Source organism: Triturus cristatus, chromosome 7, assembly GCF_964204655.1.
Source record: "Triturus cristatus chromosome 7, aTriCri1.1, whole genome shotgun sequence".
Classification (NCBI taxonomy): domain Eukaryota; kingdom Metazoa; phylum Chordata; class Amphibia; order Caudata; family Salamandridae; genus Triturus; species Triturus cristatus.
The window spans coordinates 647221622-647236877 of record NC_140590.1 but is presented as its reverse complement, the minus strand read 5'-3'; the positions used below and the strand labels follow the sequence as shown (position 1 = coordinate 647236877).

At 44.8% G+C, this 15256-nt stretch overlaps 1 protein-coding gene across 1 annotated transcript in view; it reads right to left on the bottom strand.

Annotated features, from left to right (window-relative positions):
* APOH (apolipoprotein H) overlaps positions 1-14014 on the bottom strand; it is a 266107-nt gene extending 252093 nt beyond the window's left edge. The window contains exon 1 of the mRNA XM_085617274.1: positions 13700-14014. Coding sequence (XP_085473400.1) covers positions 13700-13898 — 199 coding nt within the window. The 5' untranslated portion in view covers positions 13899-14014. The remainder of the gene's footprint in view (positions 1-13699) is intronic.
* Positions 14015-15256: the final 1242 nt, after the last annotated feature.

Genomic DNA, 15256 nt, shown 5'->3' with positions numbered 1-15256 from the left:
GTTGACAGAAGATCTGATCGACCATTTGAGAAGGTATTGTTTTGCATAGGCTGTTTGAACAATCTGTCAAAAGACACAGTTTTGCAATCCGGTAGTGTTAAATAAAGAAATTGCTCCAAATCTATTTGTGTGGTTGATGTGAAAGAGCAATCTTCACACTCATTTTTCCATAAATAAGTAAGAAAAATAACTCATCAATATGCATTTCATCTTCTTCTAAAACTCCCTTGATCACCATTAAAAACTCCTGTGCATGTAGAGTGTTGTGAGTAAACTGCACAGATCCACTACATATATATGTAAGGCCTTGAATGTGTGAAGCACAGTGTGTTATAGTCCTATCACTATGTAAATGTTGCAACAAAGAACACAATGCAGAGCACAATCTCTTCTGTGGTTTCTGTTCAATTACATATGCAAGATGAGATAATTGAACCAGTATGTTCAGAACAACATTTGCATAGCAGTTGACACCAGAGGAGTTTGACAACTGGTAACCAACAATATCTACCTCATTGTCACTTTTTGTTGTTGTTAACAGGTTCTTTGTTCTCCTTCCAGAGATGATGTTAATTCAAGCCGCTTTACCTGACTAGCTCACCACAAGCTTATGACACTTGGGGTCGCCTACTCCCCCACCAGTAGTGGCTCCCCCAAGCCACTCCACCAGTAGTTGTTTTACAACGATTGTGTATCCCACAACTGCGCGCAACTCCTTTCTCTGGTTTAACACTTTCGGGATATCCAAAGTAACCATATGAGGTATATGTACTACCACTAGGCGCCTTGTCGTGTTTATGACCCCTATCACGAGCTGCAGACCATTTTTTCACTGCACCACTGTGGGTTATTCAATCACACGTACCCGAGATATAGCGCATTGTAGCAGACAACTCTCCCTTAAATGCCCCCATCACCTTACCATCCCTATGCCACTACACAGGCCTCTATGTACTAGCCTTACAGGAAGTCGTAAGCTCCCACCATCACCCATGTGCAGGTACTCTGTCATACCAATAAAGTTTACACCCAATATGGCCACCATGCTCGGCTGTCTAGTCTATCACGCAGGCACGTCCTCGAGGTCTCCTCTAATACCGCTACCCCGGAAGTAACCAGTACGGGGCTCACAGCAAGGGTAGGACGGATGCTAGTTGTACCACCTCCTGGCGTGAGTATTAAAAGTCTGTTCTTCGGTCACATGGGCCGTTTTCCGAATACCACGGTAAGACTGTATGCCTTCTGTCTTGTAAACTGTGATTATATGTCCCCTTTCAGGTGCGACAGAGCAACGACGTGTTCTGCTATTCCCATCGGTCCATGACCTAGTTTTTGCGGGTAAGTCCCTCAGCATATTCGTGTTACTTGCGGCATGTTCAGCTGTACCCTCACTATATATTTCACCAGCACTACCATAGTGGGTTCCTGTGAACATTCCTTCATGAGACACTGACTCGGGCACACTCTGGCCAGGCGATTTGCTCGCACCGCATCTCGGTATTAGTGAGATGCAATATAAATTGGACATGCATATACCATCTTAGTAAGTCCACCGGGCTAATGCTGCCATTTATGCCTAAAAACTGCAACGCGATCTGACCATCGGGCAGTCCATAACGTACCTTCACACTTGCGAATTACGTGATCTATTTAGCATGGGTGCTGCTCCAATTGTGTTCACAACCACTTGATTTATGTCCACCTTTGTTGTACTTGGGTGCCAGTTATGTTAAGCACGTAGGGGCAGATTTACAAGCCCCTTGCATCACTTTTGCACCGTCGTTACGTCACTTTTGTGACGCAGCGGCAGCATAAAAGTTGCGGCCCATTTACAATGTGACCATCTAGGAAGATGCGTCACGTTGTGAAGCCCTGCCCCACATTAAATCTGCATCAGTTTTAATGTATGCAGGGTGGGCGTTCCATCGCAGGAAGCCCTGTAAAAGTGACACAGTGAAATCTACAAGATTTCATGGAGTCACTTTTACGTCCATGCTGCGTCAAAACCCTGCTCCTGCTTGAAGCAGGTGTAAGGAGTGACGCAGCATGTTAGGCATAGGGCGCCCCTGAACATTGCTGGAGTTGCGTCGTGCTTGCGACACGACTTCAGCAATGCGTGACTTTTCCGTCAACAGATGCGTCAGAATTTCTGACGCATCTGTCAATCCTTGTGCCATGGTGCGCCGTATTGTAAATACGGCGCATCCATGGTGACGCAAGGATTTGGCATGTTGGCGCAGGGAAAGTGACGCATCTCTACAGATGCTTCACTTTCTTGTAAATCTGCCCCTTAGTGTTTCTTGCGCATTTACAAGCACAATTACATTGCCATGAGACTACGATGCCGGCTCCACTTTTTGTTAATATGTCTGGATATCACTAGCTGCATTTACATCCTTACACACTCAACACCCTGTAATCAGATGCCGTTCCCGCCGCCCATTTTTATTGGCGTTAAGCACTATTGCTCACTCCCAATGTACCCAGTTGACCCACTATCATTACCTTAAGCATTACTGTTAACTACAGACTGTGCCTTATGACAAATAAGTGATCTTGTCAGTACCTATTGTTTCTAACTAGACCTTGGGTTCTCCTTCATTTATTGTTTCCTCCCCATTCTCTTAGGTCTTTCACCCCGGTATGATCTCACCTGGGGTGCCACTTCTGGCTATCAGTAATGAATAACTGAACCAGACCAGTGGTGGTGCTCATAAATACAGCTTTTTATTACACTCTAGGTCCTGATGAAGTCCCACCAGACCCGTTAAGGACTACCCCTGCATGAAACATGTCGACCCATATCACCACAACAGCCCTATAGGACCATTATATCTAATTGGAGCCCATACCTTTTAATTAGGCTAGTGCTCCCTGACAATAAACATATTAGTTTGGACTGCCCTAGACTTATTTTAATCCACTTACTCACCGCACTACCCAGTCCACACACCCGCACTCATCCAATGGCTTCATCCCAAAAGAACTCCTCCAAAGAGCCCCGTTCGCGGGTGCCCGTCGGGCATTGCAGCGCCGACCAGAGAAGGAGCAGGCTCAGTGATGTAGCATGACATCCTTCAGGGTGTGTGAGGGCACTTTTCAGAAAAGACCTTCCTTTCCCTTCTCTTCCCTTAGGAACTACACACCCTTTGTGTTTCACATTAGCTTGTTGGAGCATGTGTGCAGGACCTGCTTAAACATAGCTCCTGGTTCCTTTAGTTTAAGACCATTTTGTCTATTGCCATAAGTTCCCAAAAAGTTATTTCTCCAACTCTAGAAATTCTCTGTTGGAAGAGGCACACTCGTCTAGTGTAGGCATTAGGCACACAATTGGTTTTCCTTCTTGAATGAAAGTGAACACTATCTCTGCTGCTGTCTTGTTCTTTGGGAACAGTTTCTTTAGAAGACGACTTTCTTGGAGACTTTTCCCCTCTTTAGAAAGAACGCCTATTCTTATTTCCTTCCGAATATTCCCATATTCAAATTCAGATGCTTGTCTCATTCTTTGTATTCGAAGTTTAACCAAATATTGACATTTCCAATACTTACCAAGAATTTCAAGTTTCATCGTGGAGCAGTGTTTTGAACACAGGCTGTCTTTTGAGTGGTGTAAGTTGTAGTAGTTTGCTGAACACAATCAAGTGTTTTCCTCCAAATAGCTGGCCATAGTCTGTCCTTAGAATCTGTTGCATTCTTAAGTGTGCAAAGGCAAGCATTACATTTGAGACCATGCTTACCTCATCATTGATTAAACTTCTAAAGGTACTCTTGAGACAAGCTTCACCGGATAACTTTGGTACTCCAGTTTGTTGTCATGTTCTACATGCATCATGAGACGTCGATGTAAAGTAATTCCTTTAAAACTGTGTGCCGCTAATCCAGTGGGTGCTGGTATTATACACAACACATTATACTGTGTAGTCTTCTGTAGGAAAGCAGTGGGAACTTGTATTAAAAAGCTTTTACCGGTGCCTGCTTGACTGCTGACATACAACAGTGTTGGCTTAGATGATGTGCCTGTTCACTCTTTCTTGTCAAGGAGGAATTATCTGTGTGGGTCTGTGAGTGGGTGCGTGTGTGGCTGAGTGGGTCTCTAAGTAAATGGAAGAGTATCTAAATGGGTCTCAAGAGTAGGTCTGTGAGTGGGTGTGAGAGTATTTCAGTGAGTATCTGAGTAGATTACAGGCCTGGGCAGAGGAAAACAAAGTCCTCTCAGACATCCAGTATGGTCTTCGGGAGGGCCTGGGAACAACTGAGCAGAGCCTTAACCATAGCCATTCTTATAGGAAAATATACGCAGGGGAAAGGGGGCAGACTGTTTTTAGCCTTTGTGTATCTCAACGCAGCATTTGACTCTGTGCAACACGAGAAGCTTTCATAGATTCTCGAGGCGATGGGGGTGGAAGCTCAACTCATTATTTTCCTCAGGCACCTATAAAATAATGCCCAGGGCCAAGTCAGATTTAGTTTGAGTTGTGAACTCAGTGCCCCATTCCTTATTAAGAGGGGGGTCAGACAAGGCTGTGTCCTGGCCCCCTGTCTTTTTAATCTTTATATCAATGGTCTAGAAGAAGCATTAACCAAGTACAGTTATGACTTTCCGCAGATAGCTGGACGTCCTATCCCCGCCCTCCTATACGCGGATGATGCGGTTTTAATGTCTCAAACACAAGTAGGCTTACAGAGGGTTTTAGACAATTTTTCTAACTTTATGAATGGTCTGGGTCTTAAGGTTAATATTTCCAAAACCTTTGTCATGAGGTGTGGGCATGGAAGTCAAAGATGCAAGGACATGTTTTTGGATGGACAAAAGATTGAGCCCGCAAAGAGTTTTTGATATCTTGGAATACTCTTTGAGGAAAAAGATCTTTGGGCTCAAACCGTATCAGCAAAAAAACTTGCTTTTGCAAGAAGTACTACTGCCCTTGTACACTTCTCAAGGAAACTGGGTAGGAGACCCCCTGTGGAGCTCACTAAGATATACAAAGCCAAATGTGTCTCCACAGCAATGTATGGAGCAGGGGTGTGGAGCCTTGCTAACCCCTTACCGCTACAAACAATAGAAAATACCTTCCTGAGATATATCTTGTCTGTCCCGTCTAGGACATCCTCATATATTTGTCATGCGGAATTGGGACTGACACATATATCAGACCTTATAAACCTTTAGCCCATTCTTTTGTGGCATAGAGTGTGGACTAAAATAGAGACCAAGCTAAACAGAGATTTATTGTTGGATAGTTTGAAGCTGGACGGGGCTTTAAAGATCCCTTGGATAAGATACATCCGCAACTTCATGAAGGATCTCGGACATCCTTCACCGACCCAAGTAGTTTAAATAAGATCAGGAGAAAGGATTTAAAAAAAGAGGAGCTCCACTTACTGGATCATAAGACTATCATCGGAGATTTTAAAGCCTAGCGTCCAGCAGAATCAACAGATTTTAACTACTTTTAAAATTCAGCCATATTTGAAAGTTGTTCCCAGTGGTTATGATCGTTTTTTACTAACTAGATTCAGACTCGGGATCTTCCACAGAATTGTCAGTTTTCCAATAATGAACGACTGGACCCAACAATTGCAACTGTGTTCATGTGATAATCTGTCAGAGCAATCCACCATACATGTGTTGCTGTTTTGTAAATTCTATAGAGAATTCAGGAAAGTGTGGATCCTTCCTATTCTAAAATGCTTTGGGATTAGACAATGTAGGCCAGCTTTCATTGCTTTGCAATTCTTAGACAATGTACGTACTACCTGGAAGATAGCAATGTTTTTAAAGCACGTAGTCAACCTCAGGAAAAGGATGGCAATTCAAGTCTAAAGGTCACACGGGATCAAAGGGTAACTTTGTATTGTTGAACTTAAGAACTCGATGATCCTCGTTTCGTACTGCTATTTCTTTTAATCGTTTCACAGTTTTTAAATGACTTTTTACTTAATGTACAACTAATTCAATTAGCAATGTATGTAGTATGTCTTCTTTGAACCTTATATATGTTTTTTACATGTGCTTTTATGATTGTATGAAATAGCAATCGAATAAAGCTGTACTTGACTTGAGTAGTTGCGTGAGTGTGTCAATTGTCTATGAGTGGGTGCATGAGTATCTGAGTGAGTCTGTGAGTGGGTGCATGTCTGTCTGAGTAGGTCTGTGGGTACGTGAGTGGGTGTAAGAGTATCTGGATAGGTCTGCAAGTGGGTGTGAGTTCGGAGTGGGTCTAGGAATGGGTGTGAGAGTGTCTAAGTGGGCCTGTGACTGGGTGTGTGAGTGTGTGAATAAGTCTCTGAGTGGGTGAATATGTCTTGAGTGTGTGTGTGTGAGTGGGTGCATGAGTGTCTAAGTAGGTCTGTGAGTAGTTGCGTGAGTGACAAAATGCATCTGTGAGTGGGTGTGTGACTATGTAAAAGGGTCCATAAGTGGGTGTATTAGTGTCTGAGTGGGTCTGTGAGTAGGTGTGTGAGTGTCAGAGTGGGTCTAAGAGTGGGTGTAAGAGTGTTTGAAAGGCTCTGTGAGTGGGTGTGCAAGTGTCTGTGGGTCTTGGTGTTGATATGAGAATGTCTGAGTGGGTCTGTGAGTGAGTGTGTGAGTGTGCTAACAGATCTGTTAGTTGGTGCATGAGTGTCTGAGTGGGTCTGTGGGTGGGTGGGTGTGTGTCTGAATGGGTCTGTGAGTGGGTGCATCTGTGTCTGAGTGGGTCTGTGAGTGGGTGCAAGAGTGTCTGAGTGGGTCTGTGAGTGGACACGTGTGTGTGTGAATGGGTCTAAGTAGATGCATCAGTGTCTGAGTGGGTCTGTGAGTGGATGTTAGAGTGTCTGAATTGGTTTGTGAGTGGGTGTATCAGTGGGTGTGTGAGTATATGTATAGGTCTGTCAGTGGGTGTGAGAGTTTCTGACTGGGTCTGTGAGTGGATGCATGTGTGTCTCAGTGCATCTGAATGTGGGTGTGTGACTGTCTGTGTAGGTCTGTGAGTCAGTGTGTTAATGTCAGAGTAACGCTCTGAGTAGGAGTGTAAGTATATGAGTGGTCTGTGAGTGGGTGCACCAGTGTCTGAGTGGGTCTGTGAGTGGGTGTGTGAGTGTCTGAATGGGTCTGTGAGTAGTTGCATGAGTGGCTGAGTGGGTCTCTAAGTAGATGCAATAGTATCTGAGTAGGTCTCAAGAGTGGGTCTGTGAGTGGGTGTGAGAGTATCACAGTGGGTCTCTGAGTAGGTGTGTGTATGTCAATGGTCTATGAGTGAGTGCATGAGCATCAGAATGAGTCTGTGAGTGGATGCATGTCTGTCTGAGTAGGTCTGTGGGTGCGTGAGTGAGTGTAAGAGTATCTGGATAGGTCTGTAAGTGGGTGAGAGTTCAGAGTGGGTCTAGGAGTGGGTGTGAAAGTATCTACATGGGTCTATGACTGGATGTGTGAGTGTGTGAATGGATCTCTGAGTGTATGAAGACATCTTGAGTCGGTGTGTGAGTGGGTGCATGAGTGTCTCAGTGGGTCTGTGAGTAGTTTTGTGAGTGATAGAGTAGATCTGTGAGTGGGTGTGTGACTATGTGAAAGGGTCCATCAGTGGGTGCATGAGTGTCTGAGTGGGTGGGTCTGTGAGTAGGTGTGTGAGTATCAGAGTGTGTCTAAGAGTGGTTGTAAGAGTGTTTGAAAGGCTCTGTGAGTGGGTGTGGGAGTGTCTGAGTGGGTCTTGGAGTTGGTATGAGAATGTCTGAGTGGGTCTGTGAGTGAGTGTGTGAGTGTGCTAATAGATCTGTTAGTGGGTGCATGAGTGTCTGAGTTGGTCTGTGAGTGGGTGTGTGTGTGTGTGAATGGTTCTGTGAGTGGGTGCATCTGTGTCTGAGTGGGTCTGTGCATGGGTGCAAGAGTGTCTGAGTGGGTCTGTGAGTGGGTGTGAGGGTGTCTGAGTGGGTCTGTGCGGGGGTGCATCAGTGTCTGAATGGGTCTGTGAGTAGCTGCAAGAGTGTCTGAGTGGGTCTGTGAGTGGGTATGTGTGTTTGTGAATGGGTCTAAGTAGATGCATCAGTGTCTAAGTGGGTCTGTGCGTGAGTACATGAGTGTCTGAGTGGGTCTGTGAGTGGTAGTGTGAGTGACTGAGTGGGTCTGTAAGTGGGTGCAAGTGTGTCTGAGTGGGTCTGTGAGTGGGTGGGAGAGTGTCTCAGTGGGTCTGTGAGTGGGTATATGACGGTGTTAATGGGTCTGTAGGTGGGTGCATGACTATCTGAGTGGGGCTGTGAGTGGGTATGTGTGTGTCTTATTACGTCTATGAGTGGGTGGGTGTGTGAGTGGATCTGTGAATGGGTGTGAGAGTGTCTGAGTAGGTCTGTGACTGGGTGTGTGAATGGGTCTCAGAGTGCGTGTATCAGTGTCTGAGTGAATGTGTGAGTGGGTGCATCAGTGCTTGGGTGGGTGAGTGAGTGCATGAGTGTCTGAGTGGGTCTTTGAGGGATTGTGTGCGAGATTGAATGGGTCTTGGAGTGGGTGCAGCAGTGTCTTAGTGAGTCTGTGAGTGGGTATGTGAGTATGTGAATGGATCTATTAGTGGGTACAAGAGTGTCTGAAGTGGTCTGTAAGTGGGTGTATCAGTGTCTGAGTGAGTGTGTGCATGTATGTGTGGGTCTGTCAGTGGGTGTGAGAGTGTCTGACTGCATCTGTGAGTAGGTGTGTAACTGTGTGGGTCTGTAATTCAATGTGTTACTGTCAGAGTAGAGTTCTGAGTAGGTGTGTAAGTATCTGAGTGGTCTGTAAGTGGGTGCATAGGTGCGAGTGGGTCTGTGACTGGGTGTGTGAGTATGTGAATGGGTCTCTGAGTGGGGGCATCAATGTCTGAGTGGATGTGTGAGTAGGTGCATGAGTGTCTGAGTGGATCTGTGAGTGATTGCGTGAGTGACTGGGTCTGTGAGTGACTGCTAGAGTGTCTAAATGGGTCTGTGAGGGGATGTGAGAGTCTGTGAGTGGGTCTGGGAGTGGATGGGGCAGTGTCTGAGTGGGTCGGTGAGTGGGTGTGTGAATGTCTCAGTGGCTCAGTGTGTGGGTGTTAAAGTGTCTGATTGGATCTGGGACTGGGTGTATGAGTGTGTCAGTGAGTATATCTGTATTTTTTTAAAGAATTTCAGCAGAATTCACAAATCTGCCGTGGTTATACACGGATGGCTGTGCTGAGCATCGTATTGAACTCGCAAACTCTTGTACATAGAAAAATCTCATTTCTGGGCATTTTTTCGCCCATTGGGGGTCCTTCACTGACCCCTGTATTGCACTTATGGGGTCAGGGCACCACTACCCTGACCCCTTATAGTACGTTTCATCTGAAATTTTGCAGCTGGGGATTGTCTCTGATATCTAAAATGGCAGCTCTAACCTATTACTTCAGCAGTTCACTATTTTCCAGGTACATGGCCGGTTACATTGTAACTTATATTTATTAATGTTGTCACAGTTATGGAATTGTTAAGACGGCCAACTAAGTGATGGAGCAGGGTTTTCGCGAAATAAAACCTGCTCGGATTGAACTCCCATTGTGTGAAATACTTTTTCGGGTGGTGTGCAAACTGCATGCGAAAAGAGCTAACATAAGGGAAAAATTAAACTGCGCAAGTAGGCCTCAAATGCTCATGACTAATGGAAAATAAAAGGACTAATGCTGCTTGATTGTTCTATACTAAGATGTGTTGTAAATAACATTAATCTGGGATGCGCATGGGTAAATGCAACACACAGGGTGGGTGCGTAATGGTATAGCACTATAAGTGAATAATAATGAATGTGTTTGTTTTCCGTAGAAGTATGGTTTTCTGCTCTGGAGAAAAGGCCAGAGAGTTATTTTAGAAAATAAATGCGAGTTTAATCTGAGCGAGAAAGGGAAGGTGGAAAACTGGTTGGCCTTCATGGGTCCGGTGTGGCTGCCAAAGTTTGCATGGAGAAACAAAATAATCTTCAAAAGCGGAACACTTCCTTAGAGAGCGGCGCAAATGAACAATCAAGGCACAAAAGTTGTTACATGACCGAGATGGAGGAAATGTGTACTATGACGACAGCTCAAATTTGTATTTCCTGGGCTGGAAGTTGATAAAATGAGTAAAGAGGACAATGGACAGTCTTACAGAAGTGTCATGACAAGAGTTGTGTGACAGTACGCCCCCTTCCTTAACCAATAGAATGAAGAGAAATTGTGCTTTATGATACATTGTGAGTTGATCTTTTTCGGTTTTAGAGTATAATATACCTGACTTAATATTTGCTTTTCAACTCTTCTTGAGGGGCTTTGCTGCTCTCATGGCCAGATAGTAGTTTTCCCAATTTCCTTTGTGGGTTAGTATAATATTCAGAATTTGCATAATCATTTTGCAAATGATATTGGGCTATTTTTTACATAAAGGTCACCCATATTCGGTGCAGCGTGTTACAGTATTTCCTTTTCTCCTGTAACAAGTACCATCAAGAAATATGGGCCTTCATGGCCCCATAGATACTGTTTCCATACGAAATTGTGACTCCAGCGGCACTTATCATGTCAATGACACTTGTACTTGGGGGTATATTTCAATAAGGTACACGTTGGCTGTGCACCTTTTGACTGTCGCAATATTTGACCATGTGGAATGTAAATGGACATTTCCATTTTTTTCTTTTTCACATGATGGATTTCCCTTCTTCCCTGTCATCTAGTACTACATGGTCAAGACTCACAGTCTTGTCTTTTAGCCCAGTACGCAGTGATACTACTTTCATTAACTCATTTGGCATCAGGTGTGTAGCTTTTAGAAAACTCGTGATGGGTTACATGTTAAAACATGGCGACACAGTACTTTTTAACGTACTATAATAAAACTGGTCTACATTTTTCTAGGGTTCAGGTTTACGGCTGGGGCCCTCGTGGTTCGACTGGACCGTTCCACCTAGGTACATTAATCAGGTATTTTGAAATACAGGTCCGCTGTGCTCTACATAGGACATAGACTGGAAGCCTTTCTCCTTTGGAGATGTATCATAAGTGGTGATATTACTAATTTCTTCCCCTTCCATTCCAATCCCCCAGCTTTTCTCTTAAGTGCACTATTAGCATATGACGATTGTTCTACTTCAATAGATTCCTTTGCATTCTTTGCACAAAATGTGAGTGATTATTACACTTTATGTTGGGCTTTACTATGATCTATCAATTGTAGCTTTGGTGTCTTTTTGGCTATATAGATCCAGATTGGTGACTTGATATAACCTTTATGGCATGCAAGCATGGGGGTAGCACTTTGTGCACCTTTTTACTGAAAAATAATGCACTGATGTTTATTTATTTATTTTATTTTATTTAAGAAGTTTTATATAGCGCTGGCCTGACTCGAGGGTATCGGACTTGCTTTACAGAAGATACATTGCAGAGATTCACAGCGCACGAGACAAAAGAGCGACGCATTAACATTGCAGGACGCTGGTTGAGGGGTCTACTTCGTAGTCATGGGACATCTGTTTCTTATTTTCGGGAACATAATGTTGGAACAGAGCGAGGTGTTTGATACCCCGCTCTGATTGCTCCTATTGACTCCCTAGGGAGCGGTTGAGGAACAGGATTTTGAGCTGGCTTTTGAATTTTACAAAAGAGGGAATGGTTCTGATGTGAGGGGGAATGGAGTTCCAGATTTTGCATGCGCTTCTGGCGAAGGATCGAGCCGCGTATTTATTGAGCTTACAGCCTTGAAAAACATCTAAGATGAAACACGTGTCGGCTGTCCTTGTATGTACAAACAATGCAACCACTGCTGGACCTTTGAATTCTTCAGTAATAGAATTGGACCTGCTTCATCAGCAGACCAACAAAAGACCTTGTGTAGTGTCCTGGGTTTATTAATGTATTTGGGCTAGTTAAAGGAGTTTTATTTTTCATGTATGTTTTACACTAGTTTGGTGGCATAGTGTTTCCCATTGAGCACACGTTACTTTGTCTGTTGTTTACATACCTTTGGATGTGCAGAATATTTTTATACCATTGCCACCATATTTGTCTGTTCACTTGAAGAAACAAGATGACTACCTCGCACATCAGCAACATCTGGCAGGAGCTAAAGCAACTTTTGTGCAAGCTGAGCAGCAGGGAATCAACATTTGCATCGACTGATTTAGGCGCCGTTCGGTCAGTGATTGCAAGTTATCCATATATGCAGAATATATAAGAAACTGAAGGTCTATTTGCTTAAATAAAAGCTACTATTGTTTTCCAACTCATTAATACTCATTTTATTGATCTCAGAAAGATGAATGGGTGTACCATTTTTCGGAAGGCAATGCACCTGTGACTTAGTTACACACTGAGGTCTGTGGGAGGTGTTAAATCCACCGAGCCGGTGTGTCCCCAAGGAAAACAAAATGAAAACATAGACCGGAGGGGGGGCATCTCATGATTAGAGGTGGGCGAGCCAACAAACATGGGGAGCCAAGCCCGAGCTGAGCCAAGGGTATGGCCTGCGCACGAGCCTATCCTTGAAAATGCGTGCCATGTAAATCATACAACAGACATCACATAACATAAGATAAAGTCTCTTGAAAATTCAAGAAAATTTATTTCTTCACACATGGACGCATTGGCAATAGTACGACACATTATAGCAACTTACGGGCAGATTTACAAGCCCCTTGCGCCTCATTTACGCCGCCGTTGTGTCACTTTTGTGACGCAGCGGCAGCGCAAATCCTGCGCCATGGTGCGGGGTATTTACAACGTAACGCATCTGGGAGATGCGTCACGTTGTAAAGCCCTGCGCAACATGTAGGCGTTCCTGCACGGGGGGGCGTTCCGATGCAGGAACGCCTCCTAAAAGTGGCTGAGTGAAATCTACAAGATTTCACTCAGTCACGTTTAGGCCCATTCTGCGTCAAAACCCTCCGCCTGCCTGAAGCAGGCGTAAGGATTGACACAGCATTAACAAGATAGGGCCCCCAGAGCATTGCTGGGGCTGCGTCGCGCTTGCGACGCAACTCCAGCAATGTGCCACTTTTACGGCACAGATGCGTCATGCATCTGTGCCGTTTTTGCACCATGGTGCGCCGCATTGTAAATGCGGCGCATCCATGGTGGCGGAGCTGTGGCAAACAATAACTGGTGCATCCATGCTGATATGCATGGATGCGCCAGTTATTGTAAATATGCCCCTTAGAGCCATTCCAGGCCCCGCCCCCATATTGGCGGCAGTGTCATTAGTGAACTTAGAGACACGATACTGCTTGTGTGAACTCTGATAATGGCCCACATTCTTCTATATAGAGCAATATTAAGGTCTATTATATCGAACCTTATAGGTTTTTGTACAGAGGATATTCTGAGCTCATGTATTGAAGGTGCTTACATAAGGGAGGTCTAGGGAGCCTAGCTCGGGCTTTCAGTAGCTCACCACCACTGACACGTTTCGCTCATCTATGCCTTTCAACGTGATATTTTGGGCATCGAAGTTTCATGTTTAAGAATAAAAGCATAGGCTTAACAATGCCAACAAGGATAGGGCTTTTGGCTGTTGGGTGACTTCTGGCTGAAGATTTCGCACAGGACATGAGGCCAATTAGCAGCTAAAAGTATTAAAATATTCAATTTAAAGCATTTTGAATAAAACAATTTCATAAACTACAAGTTGCATTACAACATCTGCCATGGAACCTTTAATTTCTGCATCTCAGCTAAGGACATGCTACTTTAATAAAACATCAGCCACTTACCTGAATCAGTGCCTACGGAAGCAGCCCACAAAACAAGCCCCACGACCAACAACATGGCAAGCGTCATCCGCGCGCTCAGTAGTGACCCAAACTCAGCCCGATGATCCGTCTTTTGAACCGAGGCTTCGAGCATTAGCAAGTCCTGTTTAAAAAATCCACTCAAACAGGAACTAAGACTCACGGGACATCTGGAAAGCATCAGGAAGCTCTCACCACGTGACTTTTGAGAAAGTAAGACACAGAGGCTTCTGCTTAAGACATTAACTTGGTGTTTTTGTAAGCCAGGGACAATAGAGACAATGGCCCTTCCGCCCGCGTGCAACCGCTTCTCAGATTACCCGCTTGAAAGACAGAGTCTATCTAACTTGCTTTGCTGACGTTTCCTACAAGCCTTCCAAAAGCATTTAAACTGCCCTAGCTATTTCTCCATGCTTGGAAATTCCCTCATGGAAGTTCCCTCCCTCGTTTTACATTTCTGGTCATTAAAAGCTCTTTCATTACAGGCCGGGGAACCAGAAAAATAATGTGAATATGGCCAGGTACGGCCGAGTCCCCCTCCTCCCTTAACTCCCGCCCTTGGGTGAGGCCCCATTTTACCGGTGCACAAGTTTGCTCACCACCCATCTTCCCCCGCAAGGCAATCAACTTTATTAACACCAAGGTTTGGATTAAGGGCCGTAAACCCCGGTCGTATTTATTAAAAACAATACTCAAACATTAATATATTTACATTATATACACAATACGCAGAAAGTCCAGTCCGATACATTGATAGGTACAGTATGTCTTATTGGCTAACCTTAACATGTTTTCTAATACATAGACATTCCTATCCTAAACTAAACATTCAACAACAATAAAATTAACTTTCTGCGTATCCCTGTTTGAGCCTACGGCAAGGTCAATGACTGGCCCCCGATCCTGATCAAGCTATGCCAAAAAACTCCTACCAGAGTGCCCTTGCACTGGAGGCCCTGTTCGCCGGGTGGATACCTCCCCCGAGCACCCCCTCCGCCCAGAAGATTATCTCCATAAAGGGGCCCATGCAGATATGCGCAGCTTATTTGCGCCCTTGTGCATGTGCTGGGTGGCCAACCAGCCTACCAGAAAGCGTAACTCCCCTCCCCCCGCACCCTTCCAGCCAACCGGCTGTAAATGCCCCTGGAGTTTTATGAGAGACCATCTGTCCCTCCCCCTCGGGCGTCAGCATTTTACAATGGCACCGCCCAGTAAGGACCTTAAATTTAAGCTCACCAATCATGACCTTACCGCTGACCAAGGAGTCGCATCTATAAATACGACAAATTTAACATACACAATGAATACAATGAAGAACCTGTAAATGAACATTATTATCTGATAACAGAGAAAACAAGAAAGCACAACAAAACATGCTCAACAACTTCTGCTTTAGGGGATGGTGGGTGGGTGAATCCGATGTGACCTCCGTGCGAGGTCCCGTCTTGAAATGTGGTCAGCTGTGGGGGGCAGCGAGGAAAGAGGACGTCCCCGCCGCTCCCCAGCCTTTTATTGTCTTTTTGGCCGGGAGCCGGTTCT